This window comes from Suricata suricatta, chromosome 12, assembly GCF_006229205.1.
Source record: "Suricata suricatta isolate VVHF042 chromosome 12, meerkat_22Aug2017_6uvM2_HiC, whole genome shotgun sequence".
NCBI classification, from domain to species: domain Eukaryota; kingdom Metazoa; phylum Chordata; class Mammalia; order Carnivora; family Herpestidae; genus Suricata; species Suricata suricatta.
Genome location: NC_043711.1, coordinates 88,329,406 through 88,343,658, shown reverse-complemented (window position 1 = coordinate 88,343,658; position 14,253 = coordinate 88,329,406). Strand labels below are relative to the sequence as shown.

Sequence of the window (14,253 nt, the reverse complement as noted above, 5' to 3'; positions counted from 1 at the left end):
AGAAATACAAGCCCTGAGCAGCCAGGAGCCTTTCTAGCTTCCTGCACCCGAAGGCCCAAGGACGTACCTTGAAAGTCGGCATAGGATTCGCCTCCACGTAGAATCCAGGGTTGCGGCCCTCATACAGGGCCCCATAGTCTGGCTCCTGGAAACAGGACCGAGCGGTACACGTGAACACCCAGAGAGGACAGGGGCTGCTGGCTTCCCCGTGCCCCTGTTGCTGCAGCAGGCCTCCACAGGCCTTCCTCTCCAGGCCAGGTTGGCCCCCTCCCCTGGCATCTCAGACCTTGGCAGGCATGGCCTCACCCTTCCCACTCTCCATGTTAACCCCTGAGCCCCACCCCATGGTTCAGAAACCTCTCTGTTCCCAAAGGCTCAAAGCGCTGCTGCAGAGTTCCTCAGGAGCCACGCACTCCACATTCCTGCTCAGTGGCTCACTTCACTCCCCACTGGGCGCCCCTGCCCCACACTGCCTATTCACCAGCCCAGCCCTGGGCCCCAGTGTGCACAGTCCTCTCGCTGGTCACCTGTGCTCGCCAATGCCAACTCTCAAGCAGGCTTCCCGTCCTAGGCACCTTCCTTCAGTTCAAGTCCCGAGCCCTCCTTGTCCCCGTGCCGTCCGTGCAGCCTACTACTTCACGGTCTCACCTCTGTGCCTCTTCCTTCTGCAGCCAACTCCCCTGCCCCTGGCAACCGTCCAGTCCACGCCTGCTGGGTAGCCTCTGGCCCCGAGCCTACCTCACCCTGCATGAGCTCCAGAACCTCCTTACCCTACAGCCCAGCTCGCAGGGGCTCCCTGCTCGGACGCCTTCACCTAACACATGCCCGTCCTCACAAATACATCCTTGTGGAGGACATTCCCTCTGGGACACGGCACCCACACCGTGGGCCCTAGCTGGGCAGAGTGATCATCCTGGGAGCTCCTACACCATCCCCTGGCTTCTGTGTCCCACACACCGACAGTCCCACCACTGCCCAGCAGCTAGCCCAGGGTCACGCTGCCCACCACAGCCCCGCAAGCACTGGGCCCTCACAGCTGTGCCGATCTTCTCCAGCGCCTCCTCGTTGATGGGATAGCGCAGCTTCATTTTGCGGTACAGCGGATGCTTCTCATAATAGCTGATGAGGTCCACAAGGCTGTCGAACTCTGAGTTGCCCAAAACCACCGTCTGGCCCTCCTGCTGGACTCGGCAATGCTTGATCTTGCCCTCGGCCCTTAACACAACAGCCACACAGGGTCAGGGCAGCCCAGACTCAGGCGCAGCCCCACACCACCTAGTGCCCCGAGGCTATACCCCTCACCGGAAGGATATGGCGTAAGAGTTGGGCTCATTCCGTTTCCTCACCAGGAAGGCCCCATCCCGGGGGACACGCATCAGCATGTGCTCGGCCTGAGCTCTGGTCAGGCTGGCATGGTACCACCTGAAGACAGGCCTCGGTCAAGCCCCGGCCATCACCACTCAGGTACCCCACCCAGCCCCCAGCCCCTCCCTCACTCTTTGCTCTCGTGGGCATTGGTCTGCGGGACAGGCTCTGAGAGGCGCATCTCAAATTCGTTGCAGCGTAGGGGCACCTGCTGGTAGTGTGTGATGAGGTCGTAGAGCGAGTCAAAGACCAGGTTGTCTGTCAAGAAGAACTTGGGGGCCCCAGCGTCCTGCCGAGAGTGGATCCGGCAGTGCTGGACTTTCCCATTCCGCCTAAGGGAAGACAAGGAGGCAGTGAGGAGCAGTCTGGGCCCATGCGAGGTGCCTAAGCTGTTCGGGTGAGGGCAGCCCTGCAGGAGGGCTTCAAAGCACCCTGAGAAGTATAGGCGTGCACGGGTGTGTGAAGAGATCACGTTCCATGAGAGAGGCTGCGACAGAGACCAGGAACGGACTGCGGTGGTCTCTGGGAGGTGCCACATCGGAGTATACATGTGCCAGGAGTGAGTTACCAGAAAGAGAGGGTATAGTCGCCCACGAAGGTCTCGCTCTCTCGCACAAGGAAGGAGCCGTCAGGGGCCCCGGTCTCGATGCAGTACTCGGTGAGCAGGCGCTCGGCGATGTGCCGCCCATCCCGTCCTGCCCCGAGCTTCCCGTGGAACCACTTCTCGCTGGAGTGCAGCTCTGTGCTGCCACTGGCCTGTGGGGGGAGGGCGACAGCAAACATACTAGGTGACTCTGACCCCAGCCCGGCCCCCAGCCCTGGGCTGGCCCCTCACCTCCTTGGGCTCCTCCTCATCCTCATTGCCCTGGTCATTGCTGGTCTCCTCAGAATAGTAGATCTTGCTGCTGGTCAGGACGAAGTAGTGCGGATACCACTCCTGGGAGAGACCAAGCGCAGCCCATGAATGGAGGCCTCCTCCCACGATGCCCCTCCCCATGCCTGGCCCGGCCCGGCCCTCACGTGGTTCACAGGGTCCTCCAGGTAGAGGATGCCATTCTTGATGGAGTTGCTGATATCATTCTCGGAGTACATCACTGATGTAGGCACCTCCTCATAGGCACTGCCCTCTGCCAGCTTCTTGTGCTATAGGGACAGGCCAAGGCATGGCAGCTTTCCCCAGTCCCAGCATCCTTCCTCCTCACCCCGGCTGCGATGGCCTGGGAGAGGTGCTGGGAAGTGTGGGGGCCCCACCCCTACCTTGATAAGGATCTTCCTCTTGAGCTGGTTGGGTGAGGGGAGTCCGTCGGCAGCGATGTCCACAGGCTTGGTAAGGAGTGTGTCCCCAAGCACCTTCTTGAAGTACTGCGCCATGTTCCTCTGCTGGGCGATGCTGCAATGGTCCTCAATGGACAGGATGACAGGGTACCTAAAGGGTAAGGAGCCAGTGCAGTGACAGACACCTTACAATTCTGAGCGGTCGATGCTTAATCCAAACACCTCGTCAGAGAAGGAAGTGTCAGGAACCAAGGGCCTGGAGGCTCTGTCTATATGGAAGCTACCCAGAGAAGATGCTGGCCTTGGTCGCTGGAAGAGTGGAGAAGGTTCCACAGGGCACCAAAGGGTGCAACAGGAACAAAGGGATGGGACTGCGCAGTGCAAGAGACATCCTACAGCAAGAAGGTGAGGAGAGACAGGCATCACCCTCCAGTTAGTTGCTGGGGCCCCTGATGATCCCTTCAGCAAGGCAGGAGAGAACAGTGAGGGCAGGTACGGGTGAGCAGGAATTGCAGGACAGCAAGTGGGGACATCGACAACTCTCTGGGCTGTGAAGGGAAAGGGGTTGGCAGGACAATGGCCTAAAGGGACCAGGGTTAAGGAAATATTTTTTGAGGATGGGTAGAGCTTCAGTTCCACAGGCTAGAGAAAAACCCACAAAGAGGGCAGACCGTGGGTGTAAGAAACAGGAAGGGGCTTAGGAAGAATGGGTCCAGCAAACAGCAACAAAGGAAAGACCCAAAAGGACAACAAAAGTAAGAAAAAACAGGGGGTGTGGAGACAGGGCACTGGAGGGGACCCTCTGTCACAGGACAGAGCTGGAGCCAAGCTAATCTTAGCCCTCCTCTCCCTGCGCCGCCCCCCACTCACTCTGAGGCAACAAAGGCGTGCTCCTTGATGGTGTGCAGGACGTCTGAGAACTTGATCTTGGTGGTAAGGGTGTGTCCATGGTAAATGACTGGCATCCCATCTGGGCCATCCCAGCAGTCCACTGGGGAGCAACACGACCACAGTCAAGAGGGCAGGCCCCCCAACCTCCTCCCCCAGCCCCGGCCCCAACGCACACTCAATGCAGCGACAGCCCATCCGCAGGCAGCGAGCATAAGCTTCCAGGGATGACTCGCTGGAGAACTGGTCCCCAGTCAGGTACCTGGACAGGGAAGGAGAGGCAAGGGTGGTTGTATGAGTGCCTCCCTCCCAAGGGTGGCCTGGGTGGGGTCCGAGGGAGAAACTCACGTGTTGTGGGAGGAGGAGATCCAGTAGTGGGAGAGCGGGTTGTTCATGGTGTCCGGGCACACTGCATCCAGCTGCGAGTTCCACACGCTGTTCTCTTTGGAGAACAGGAAGGTGACAAACTGTCCAGAAATGGGCAGGGAAAGAAAGACAAAAGTGAGCCCCTACCCCAACCTGCTGGCATGGCAGTGCTGGGAAGGAGAGGATGCTCAGTGTCCACTGTGGTGGGCAAGGGAAACAATGGGGGGAGCAAAGGGGCACCCCTAAGGAGAATCTGGCTCCTGGGACCCAGGTGGGGTTCTGGTCAGCAGCTCCCATTCTGATGTGTGAAAGGTAGGGCTCACCTCATCCAGGGAGAAGTATGGCTCTTCAATCTCTCGCAGGGGGTCTCGGAGAAAGCTGAGCATGAATTCTTGCACCTGAAGCCGGTCGACAGCCCACAGCTCCTGGTGGGGGCAGGGTGGTAAGGAGCACATGAGACCTCGCCAGTGACGAGCCCACTCCCCACCCCCTCAGCCAGACTCCCTGGCTCTGCCCAGCCCAGCCATACCCCCTGGTACTCGAGGAGGAACTGCTGGAACTCAGGAAGGGATACACGACAGAGCTCTGGCCGCTCCCCTGCCCTGTGGGGAAGAAGGGAAGTACCTGGCAGGCAGCTGGCTGGCGCAGCCCCGATAGTGAGGGCCCCTCAGAAGGCAGAGCCCAGCTCCTGGCCAGCACAGCTGCCCCATGGCTCACCCCCTCCCACTGCCTCCCACCTACACTGGGAGGGACCAGGGGAGAACCCCACCGCCCCACTTCAAACCAAACCTCAAGGCACTGGCTTCCAAGAAGGGGAGGTCCATCTGCAGGAGACAGAACCTGGTCAGAGTGAGAGCCCCTGGGAGGCCACGTGGGAAAAGGGCTTTCAGGAAGAAAGGCTGGGGCAACAGGTAGGGGCAGGCCTCAAGGAGAAGAGCTGGAGAAATGGCACCCAAAAGCCCTCAAGAGGGGCAGTAGGGCTGAGGCAAGCGGGGCTGGGGCTGGGGCGGGAGAGCAGGGGCAGGGGCCGTGGGAGGGCAGGTGGCTCATGCACCGTCTTCTGGGCGCTGTACATGAGGCTGCGGTACAGCTGAGCAAACTGTCCGTAGGTGATGTCACTGCTGCGCTGCTCCAGGTCCTGCACAACACAGTACAGGACTGTAGTGAGGCCCGCAGTGAGGGGCTCCCAGGCTGCCCCCACTGCTGGCCTGTCGACGGCCTGGGAATTCCTTACCGTCAGCCGCTCTCGGAGAAAGCGCATGTTGGGGACCCGGTAGTTGACCTGGGACAGCATGTTCTTCAGGTCCTTAGCTGATATACTGAGGAAAGAGACATCCCCAGTGGCATCACCCAACCTCTCATGACCTCTGACCTACAGGCTGAGTTCACCTGGGGCTGGACAGGTAAGCACTACCCTTGGACCTGCATTTCTGATGGGGAAACTAAATCAGAACCCTTGAGATGACAAAGGGAAGTCCCCTCCTTTCTCTGGGTGTCAGTTTCCCATGGCAAGGGAAAAGGCCATGATTCTCACAAGGAAGGAGCAAACAGGCCTGAAGAAGTGGGTCAGGCCCTCAAGCCTGTACCTTGGTCCCCCTAGACTCTCCCAGAGGCTGGTGGCCCACCCAGGACACAGGAAGGCAGCCTCCCCCTGCTGAACTTCCAGGCCCCACGCAGCTCACTCAAGAGTCCCTGCGAGGGGCAGCTCAACAGTGACTCCTCACGAGTCACCTGGAATGCTGGGAGTTTGCGCCTCAATACCCGGCAGCAGAGGCGGGGGAGGTCCTGCTCGGTGAACCACCACTGCTGGTGACTGGGCACTCTCCTGGGGCTGACGGGGAACTGTTCCTATCCTCCAGGGCCAAGGATTTGAGGACAGAGGACACTGCTGGGCCCCAGCAGCAGAAAGGAAAAGATGGAGGAAAGAGAGGCTTTTCCCTCCTCTTCCTCCTCCTGCCAGAGAGCCTGGTGGGCAGCAGCAGAACTTCCTTCCAGGATTTGGCTCTGTACCGAGTGGTCTTAGCTGGTGCTGGCAAGGGCTGTTCAGCAAGTGTGCGCTCTGTGCAGGCACCGGATCATCTGACCCCAGTCACCAGGGGGGAGCCTGTCAGGCTAGGAAACTCGCTGCATCACCCAGCTTTCCCCCTGTGGACTCTTGACCGCTAGCATTACAAGCAAGCTGCTATCTCTCTGACTGAAACACTCATCTTGACCCTGCTAACTTCTCCGGCTACCACCCACTTCTCTGCTCCCTTCACAGCAGCACCCTGAAGGAGCCATCCACACTCCCTTTCCTTCCCTGAGCCCCCTTCTCCACTCAAGGTCACCAACAACCTCTGTGCTGTCAAGTCCAAAGGGCACCTCTCTGTCTTCAACACACTTGACAAAGCCAGGCACAGATGACCACTCCCTCCTCCCTGGGCTTCCAAACTCCACCCTCCGGGTTTTCCTCTTACCTCACGACTGCTACTTCCCCAGGCCAGCACCTCTTCACCACTCCAATCCCTAATGTGGGATCAGCCACTAGTCCTCTTCCCTTTTCGTGCTATGCTTACCCCACCCCAACGTGATCTCCAGCCTCATGGTTTGTGGAAAGAACATCTCTATACTCCTGAGGTAACATCTCCTGCTCCAACTTCTCCCTGAAACTCACTCTACCTACCTGCTATGGCTCTACCTGGACATCTAAGGGCATCATAAAACTTAATATGCACCAAATGAACCCATAAGTCCCCAAATGTGCTCCTCCCATGGCCTTCCCCCATCTCAGTCAATGGCAACTCCACCTTTCTAGATGCTCCAGTCAAAAAGCTTACTGTTATCCTGGACTCCTCTTTCTTTTGCACACTAAAACCAATGTTAAGAAATTATACTGGGTTCTGGGGCGCCTGGGTGGCTCAGTCAGTTAAGCCTCCAACTTCGGCTCAGGTCATGATCTCACGTTCATGGGTTCCGAGCCCCACATCGGGCTCTGTGCTGACAACTCAGAGCCTGAAGCCTGCTTCCGATTCTGTCTCCCTCTCTCTCTGCCCCTCCCCACTCATGCTCTGTCTCTGTCTCAGAAATAAATTAAAAAAAAAAATCTTCAAAATACAGCGAGCACAGGGGTGCCTGGATGGCTCAGTCAGTTAAGCGTCCAACTCTTAACCTCAGCTCAGGTCATGATCTCAGGGTTTTTGAGACCAAGTCCTACGTTGGGCTCTATAGAAGCCTGCTTGGAATTCTCTCTTTCCCTCTCTCTCAAAATAACTAAATAAACTTAAAACAACAACAACAACATTAGAGCCCAATTCCTCTCCTCCCCACCACCCCCAACCCCTCTCATCTTCTACCTGGAATGCTGAAGCGGCTGCCTGACCGAGCTCTCTGGCTCTGTCCTGACCTACACTCTCCTGGTACAACTCAAGTCAGGACCCCAGACGCCTCCCTTCAGTGAACTCTGTGGTTTTCCAGCTCTTTCACAGCAACAATCAAAAGCTCTTCCCGTGACCTGGTCTCTGTCCTCCATCTCCCCTAGGCCCCTCTGTTGTATAACAGCTTCAAAGGCATGAGCTCAGAAGGCGCCCCTGCACATACTGCAGGCCCCTGACCTTCCCTGCAGGACACCCAGAGCCAGGTCTCCCATTTCCTATCTCTGTGCCCGGTAGGGCACATGACTTACAGTCCCTGGCCTCTCTGGTCAACCTGCACCAAGGCCATCAGAGGGCTTTCTGTAGGAAGTTATCTGTGCCAGAATCACCTGCCTGCCCCCCAACTCTAATGCCCCCCAGGAGGCAGGCCCCCTGGGTCCTCCGGTTCTCCAGGCAGCTGCTCAGAGACACAGCTACCGTTCTGGCTGCCCCAACCCACCTGCTGGGCTACAGCCGCAGCTCAATACCTACCGATCCTCACGATTCCGATCCACTGAGTAGAACTGCTTCCGCAGCCACCTGGAGAGAGAGAAGCCTGAAGTGAGAACAACTTCTCCAGCTAGACTAGTTTTGGGGAAGTCAGCAGGCAGCATCTGGGCTCACAAAGCCTGTGTCCCTGCTTCTGCTCCCTAGAACCCAATGCCCCCAACCCTACCATGTCAGGGATGGTTCTTACCTCTCAATCTGCAGAGGTGTGGCCGCCTGCAATGTATCCTCCATCAGCCAAGTTAGCCCCTTGATCCACATGTTCACTTCATCCTCAGATGTAGCTGTGATCAAGGGGTAAAGGGCTAAACTAAGGACACACACTTCCTGATGAGCCAGGGGCTAGTAGATATTTCCCTCTAAACAACCCCCCACCTCCAGCAGACCCATGACCCCCACCTTGTAGGCTCAGGGTCTTCAGGCGGAATTCCATTCCATAAAGTATGACAAAGCAGTGTGATTGGTCTGTTCGGAAAGCAGGGTCCTCCTGGTAGCGATCAAAATCCCGTGAGGTCTTCCCTGGGCGGATCTCTTTGATTTCTCGAATGTCAACTAGGAAGGCAGAGAAGAGGCCAAGACCAGGCTGAGGTCTCCTGAGTCTGTGCCAGAATGAGAGCTGCTTGGTTTCCTCCCTCACTCCCTCAGGGAAGGATGACAAAGAGAGACACCTTGTCCAGGGGCAGAGACAGGAATACTCACAGTCCCACTAGCTGGTAAAAGAGAGCTAGGCTAAGCCTAAGGATAGGCCTCTACTAAAAGCTGAGCTGTCTGGGGGAGCAGGCAACCCCATCCTGTATACCTTCCCTTGCTGAGAATCCCCTTGCTGACCTGGAAAACAGCTGGACTCTAGAAAGAGAAATGAGGACTAAGGCTGTTCTGTGAGGACCATTTCCTGACATGAAGTATACAAACGAAACTGTAAAGTCCCAGGTTATGGCTAGGGAGACACCCAAATGAGTCTCAGGATCCAGGGGAGAAATGAGAGATCAGGCCCAGGGGACTGAGGCACCCCTGAAATGGCTCACCACCTACAGACATGCACGAGCAAGTCTCAGCAAGGGGCCTGGAAGTGGGTATCCAAAGGGATGTCTCCCCATCCTGGCTGTCAAAGGGCCTGTCTGTGCTCCCCTGCCCTCAAACAGTACAGATCGGGGAAGCACAGGGGCCTGAATGGCAGACGACCTGCCTCGGCCACTAATAAGGGAGAGGATGTTGAGTGACTCGTTTAACTTCCTCTAGTCTCAGTTTTATAATATATAAAGCCAAGGGCTTGACTCAATTTCTCTAGCAAACAGGGTGGTAGAAAAAGCATCCATGGACTCTGGGACCACCCTGCCTGGACTAGAATCCCAGCTCTACCTCCCAATAGCTCACCACAGTGACAATCACTCTGACCCCACTGTTTCATCTGTTAACACAGGCAACAGTAATAGTGAGGGTGCTGGTAAGATCAAAAATCCTAATAGCAAAAACTGCCCAGTCCTGTATGCGGCACCCAGGAGCTCGGTCAGTGCAGGTTCCCTCCCTCTGCTCCCTCACCAAAGTATGACTGGGGCACAGGTTCTAACCCCAGGCCTGGAGGGGCCCCTAGCACTGTGCAACAGAGACAGGCCGCCCCCAGCCACACACCCATATGATTCCTGCTGCTGGCTGTGACCCTGGACAGCGGGCAGATTTTCCAAGCCAGATAAAGAGACAGCTTTAGGGAGGATCCCCCCTGAGCAGTGCCCTGGCACTACAGCCCCTTCTAATGCTCTCAACCCGGAATGGCCCAGGAGTAGTTCTAGCACGCTAGCATCCACCTCAGAGTCCTCTCAGCTCCAACTGTACACCACCCTGGCTGGAATGCCCTAAGGGGGCCAAATCCCCAGGCCTTCTTCCTGACTTCCAGCCACATGTGTGCCCCATCTATCCCACCTGAAATAGAGGCACTGCTTCTAGCTCCAACTCCAGCTGCCCCCATCACAGCATTATTGGTTCTACCTGGACCTTGCTCCCTCCCTGCTCCTTGCCTTCATCAACCTTCACAAGCCTGGTCCTCCTGCTGAAAGCCCTACCCCCCCTTTCCCACCCCCAGTCCTCTTTACCAATGAGCTACCCTTCCTAAATTTTCTGAATCCTTATAACACTGTTTTGATCCCTCCCAAGGCTGCTGACTGAGGAGAACAGCTCCTCATCTGGCCTTGAAGGCCCTTCCTGGTGAGGTCAGTGATTTATACCCCCAGCTTCTTCCCTTCCATCTTTTCTGCTCCATCTAAACTAAGCTGGACCAAGTGCAAGAATGTCCAGTGCTTCCTATCACCCATTTTGTCCCAGTCCCTAGGGTGGACCGTCTACCTCCCAGGCTCCATCCTCTCCCTCCAAAGACCCAACTCAGAAGTCTACAGTAATCACACCCATGACTCCTCGTGGCAGTGTGTGTGTGTGTGTGTGTGTGTGTGTGTGTGTGTGTGTATACACACATTCTTCATCTCCCCCCGGGCCAGGTTTGCTGAAGGACTGAATGAACAAATGAAAAAAGCAGGCACACAGGTGGGGGAAGGGGCCACAAAAAGAGGTGGGGGTGTTTTAGAAACAGGGAGTTACACTCAGGTAGAAACAGGGAGGGTGGGGGGAACTGAGTCACAAAACCCCAGCCAGAGAAGATAGTTTCCAAGGATGGAAGGATGAGCTGAACAGGGGAAATGCCCAGATCAGAAACTACAGAATAACCACAACCCCTGCCCTTTGAAACAGAAACCAGCACACTTTTCCGGTGCAGAGCTGCTGTCATTCCCTCCCACACCTCTCACAAAGGCACACAGTCTCACACACACAAATGCATCTAGGCCAGGGCCTGCATACTCCACAGTCTGGGCCCTTCCTCTCAGCTGCCCAGCCATCATTAGAGGTAGTCCACGATGTGCCTGCTCGGCAGGCAGCTAGAGGGTCAGTTGAAAGCCTGGGGCAAGGCCTCTTGGAGCCTGGCGTGGGTGCATGGGCGTGCACACACACACACAGACACACTGCTAGCAGGCCCAGGAACTTCTGGCCTGCCCTGTGCTCCTGGGCACATTCCCCTGAGACCAGGCTGGAGGCAGAATAGGCTCCTGCCTAAGACAGGAACCAGGTAGGCACAGAGCAGCTCCCAGCCAGGTGTCCAAGTCACCTCAGCTCCCACTTGGCCACACTTGATCCCTTGTACTTCCCTCACATAAGGAAGTGCCAGCCTGGTCCTGATGACTTCCAAGTGCATCAAGCCAACAGCAGGCTGAAAAGGACGTGATGCCTGGTGCAATGCTCTACTATGTTCCTAAAAGTCATATCTTGTGTCCCCTCCCAACCCCACTTCCCATCCATCTGCCTCCCAGACAAACACAAGGATCTCTCCTTTCCTAAGAGGGCCAGGACTGGTCCCCCAGGGATTGCGATCGGGGGGAGGAGTCTCCCTGGGACAGGTAGGGCCTCTGCCTTAGCTGGGGACTGGGGGAGGCCGAGCCATCCCTGCTGTCTGGGTCAGAACTGCAGTGGAACAGGAAGGGCAGGGACAGAGACCCTCCCAGGACCTGGGAGCCTGAAGAGGAGAGGAGAGCTACTTGGAAGAGTAGGAGAGTAGCACTCTGTTTCCAGAGACCCACAACTCAGAACCTATCACCTACTTACAACCATGGGAAAGCAATGTTCAAGGAACACTGGGGGAAAAGAAAAGCCAGGGTACTGAGAGGCTCTTGGTGGGCTGGAAATGGGGAAGTGAGACGGTGAGGACAAGGGCAGGATCCTACAACCAAGGGACCTGTGGCCAGGCCAACTTGTGTGGCACACGAGAGTATAGGCTTCCACCAGTGACAAAGGCCCATCTTCCAGCTCACTCCACCCAGAGAGGGCCTGGGGTTCCATCAGCACAACGTGGCCAAGCTCAGCCTGTCTGGAGGCATGGTGGGCAGATTCCTCCCAGGACCAGGTCCCTGAGGCCCATGCTTCAGGAATGGCATTGAGGATCACCACTTGAAGCATGGCTGTGGTGGACAGTAACAATTTACCGAGACATTTAATACCCACACATCCTCATGAAGATATAGAGACCAGCTCTTCTCGAGAGAGGCTTTGGGGTAATGAGGGATTACCCAAACCCGGGCCAGGGACTGGCATCACCCGCCAGCTCTGAGGGCTGAGGACCTTCTGATGGCCAGGCTGCCTGGAGCTCTGATCAGAGGTCTGGGGATCCTGTGGCAATCTGCCTCCTCCCACTCCCTCAGGAAGCCTGCCCTGACTGTCCCTTCCTGAAGGCTGCCCACGCCTAGCAGAGGAGAACCACACAGGTCTTAAATTCTAGCTGTGCAGCCCTGGGCAGGTCCTCACTCTTTCGGCCGTGGTTTCCCCGTTAGGAAACTGGGAACTCTTCTTATCTCACAGTGTTGCAGTAAGGGCCTTGCCAGGACCCACTGATCCCAGTGATGTCTGAAGGAGACTGACCCCTGCCTCCCTGTGTGCCTAATGTGTCAACATGGAGCCCACGGGGCTGGCAGCAGGGGAGACCAAAGCAGCTGTCTGCCAGGGCTTTGCTGGGAGTGAACCCAGACCTAGGAGAGATAAAGCTAGGCCACAGCTGCCTCGGCCAAAGGAAAAGAATCCAAGCACCCATTTTCCTAGCTCAAAAAGGGGGTTCACAGGGATGGGACACCATGGAGGAGTAGGGCTCCTAGGACCAGAGTTCAGTGCGCGCAGACATGCTCTAAGCCAAGAGCTGCTGCCTGAACCTGCAGTCCCTGCCGCCACAGTGGCCACAGCGCCCCACCAGCACACTCATCAAGAGTCTGAGGCATATGCACCCCGTGGTGGAGCACCGGAACAGGAGACGAAGAGATCTAAAATCACAAAGATCAATTTTCAAATCCTGCTTCCAAGCGTATAGCTGGGCCGCAGTTTGCTCTCTCTGGCACATCATGGATAAAATGAAAGGTTTTGTTAGGACAGCCAATTGACCATCACATGCAAACAGACTATGACATAAAGATATTCACAGAGGAGACTCAACCTTCACCTGCCTTGACCACCCTCAACCTTGATTTTTAGGCAGAAAGAAACACGCTTGTTGCCCGGTGGTAGGAGCCAGCTCTGAGTACTGAGGCAGAATGCCACAAGACCGAACCTGCAAATGCAGACCAAAGCTCGCATGACCAGATAAGGAACCCCCCGCCCTTCTTTCCTCTCTTGGCCCAAGGACAGACTCCTCTGCCTGAGACCACAGAGACTAGAGACCAGCAGTGACCCAGCGCAGAGTGGCTGGGTCAGGCAGCCTTCTGGACATACCAGTAATGGCAGTCACTTTCCCTTTAAGAGTCTTAGTTTCCTCATCTGAGCCCCAGAACTGATCCCATGCACCGGGAGGTGGGTAGCTAGACAACAACAAAAAGTACTGTTGCTGCTCTCAGGGCCTGCTTAGAACTTGCCTTTGCAAAAAAGTAGGTCCCCAACTCTGCCGGATGAGAAAAGAGGGTGCTATGAAGGGGACAAGCTAAATGACAGGCAGCCAGTCTGCAGCCTGGGAAGGGGTTGAAGATGATGATCATAGAGGACTTGTCTATGCTAGGCTCTTCTGAGGATACAGCTGCTTCTGGTCTTAGAATCCTGCTCCCCAGCTCCTCCCAGACATTAGGCTGAGCCACAGGTGTCCCACCAGCCCTCCTTCTGCCTAGTGCATCAGGACAGCCACACCAGGGATGTGCACAGAGACAGCATTCCTGTAGCCCAGGCAGAGTCCCAGGAAAACAGGAACCCCAGGAAAGAGAAAGGATATGGCAAGGGCAGGGCACCAAGCCTTTATCGGGATATCTTAATGAGTATGACTCAGGAGAGCCAGCCAATCCTGATCCATAGCAGATTTCACTGGCAGGCCCTGGGACAGAGACAACGGAGCCTAGCATCAAATCCAAGATTCTAAAGTAGACCTGAGATTCCTGGTCAGGAACCAGTATCCTAGCATCGCCTGCCCCCAGTGAAGCCACTTTTCTTTTCTTTTTGAAGCCACTTTTCAAACAGCCCTACAAAGACAAGTCTTCAAAACCTACTGGCCAATCAACCACCCATCAGGAAAGGAGGATGTACAGAGAAGGACCATGAGCACCAAACACTGGCAAGGCAGGCGGGAGGCACAGCCTCACCTCTGGGCCTCATTTTCCTCACCTGCAAAATGGGATCACCTCTCCTGGTCCCTTCTTCATTGGGTTACTAGGATATGTCAGTAAGAGACACCAAAGTGATCTCATGAGAAAGAGACAGGAAGACATACTGAAAATTAAACCCCCCAAATGATGAACATATGGCCAAGAACACCACCACCAGCACAACAAAAAACCAGAAGGAAGTGGCCTATATCACAAATTTCTGGATATGAAACATGCTTTCAGTGAAACACTTTTCTTGAGAGCATTCTCCTTTTACAAAGTAAGCTAACTGATGAAACTGCAAAAATTACCCCCCCCAC

General features: G+C 56.0%; 1 protein-coding gene across 5 annotated transcripts in view; it reads right to left on the bottom strand.

Moving 5' to 3' along the window:
* PLCG1 (phospholipase C gamma 1) overlaps nt 1-14,253 on the bottom strand; it is a 36,479-nt gene that overhangs the window by 7,465 nt on the left and 14,761 nt on the right. For 4 of the 5 annotated variants that reach the window (XR_003901147.1, XR_003901146.1, XM_029917662.1 and 1 more), the window contains exons 2-20: nt 8,190-8,342; nt 7,981-8,074; nt 7,776-7,823; nt 5,129-5,213; nt 4,949-5,032; nt 4,684-4,718; nt 4,424-4,496; nt 4,218-4,319; nt 3,877-3,995; nt 3,705-3,790; nt 3,511-3,631; nt 2,623-2,791; nt 2,386-2,508; nt 2,201-2,302; nt 1,934-2,121; nt 1,497-1,697; nt 1,303-1,422; nt 1,035-1,215; nt 68-145 (exon numbers count right to left, since the gene is read on the bottom strand). Coding sequence is in view for 3 of the 5 variants with exons in the window: in XM_029917662.1 (XP_029773522.1) it covers nt 68-145; nt 1,035-1,215; nt 1,303-1,422; nt 1,497-1,697; nt 1,934-2,121; nt 2,201-2,302; nt 2,386-2,508; nt 2,623-2,791; nt 3,511-3,631; nt 3,705-3,790; nt 3,877-3,995; nt 4,218-4,319; nt 4,424-4,496; nt 4,684-4,718; nt 4,949-5,032; nt 5,129-5,213; nt 7,776-7,823; nt 7,981-8,074; nt 8,190-8,342 (2,162 nt within the window). In the remaining 2 variants the exon portion in view is untranslated. Of the gene's footprint in view, nt 1-67; nt 146-1,034; nt 1,216-1,302; nt 1,423-1,496; nt 1,698-1,933; nt 2,122-2,200; nt 2,303-2,385; nt 2,509-2,622; nt 2,792-3,510; nt 3,632-3,704; nt 3,791-3,876; nt 3,996-4,217; nt 4,320-4,423; nt 4,497-4,683; nt 4,719-4,948; nt 5,033-5,128; nt 5,214-7,775; nt 7,824-7,980; nt 8,075-8,189; nt 8,390-14,253 lie in introns of all 5 variants that reach the window. The other variant, XM_029917664.1, reaches the window with a different exon arrangement.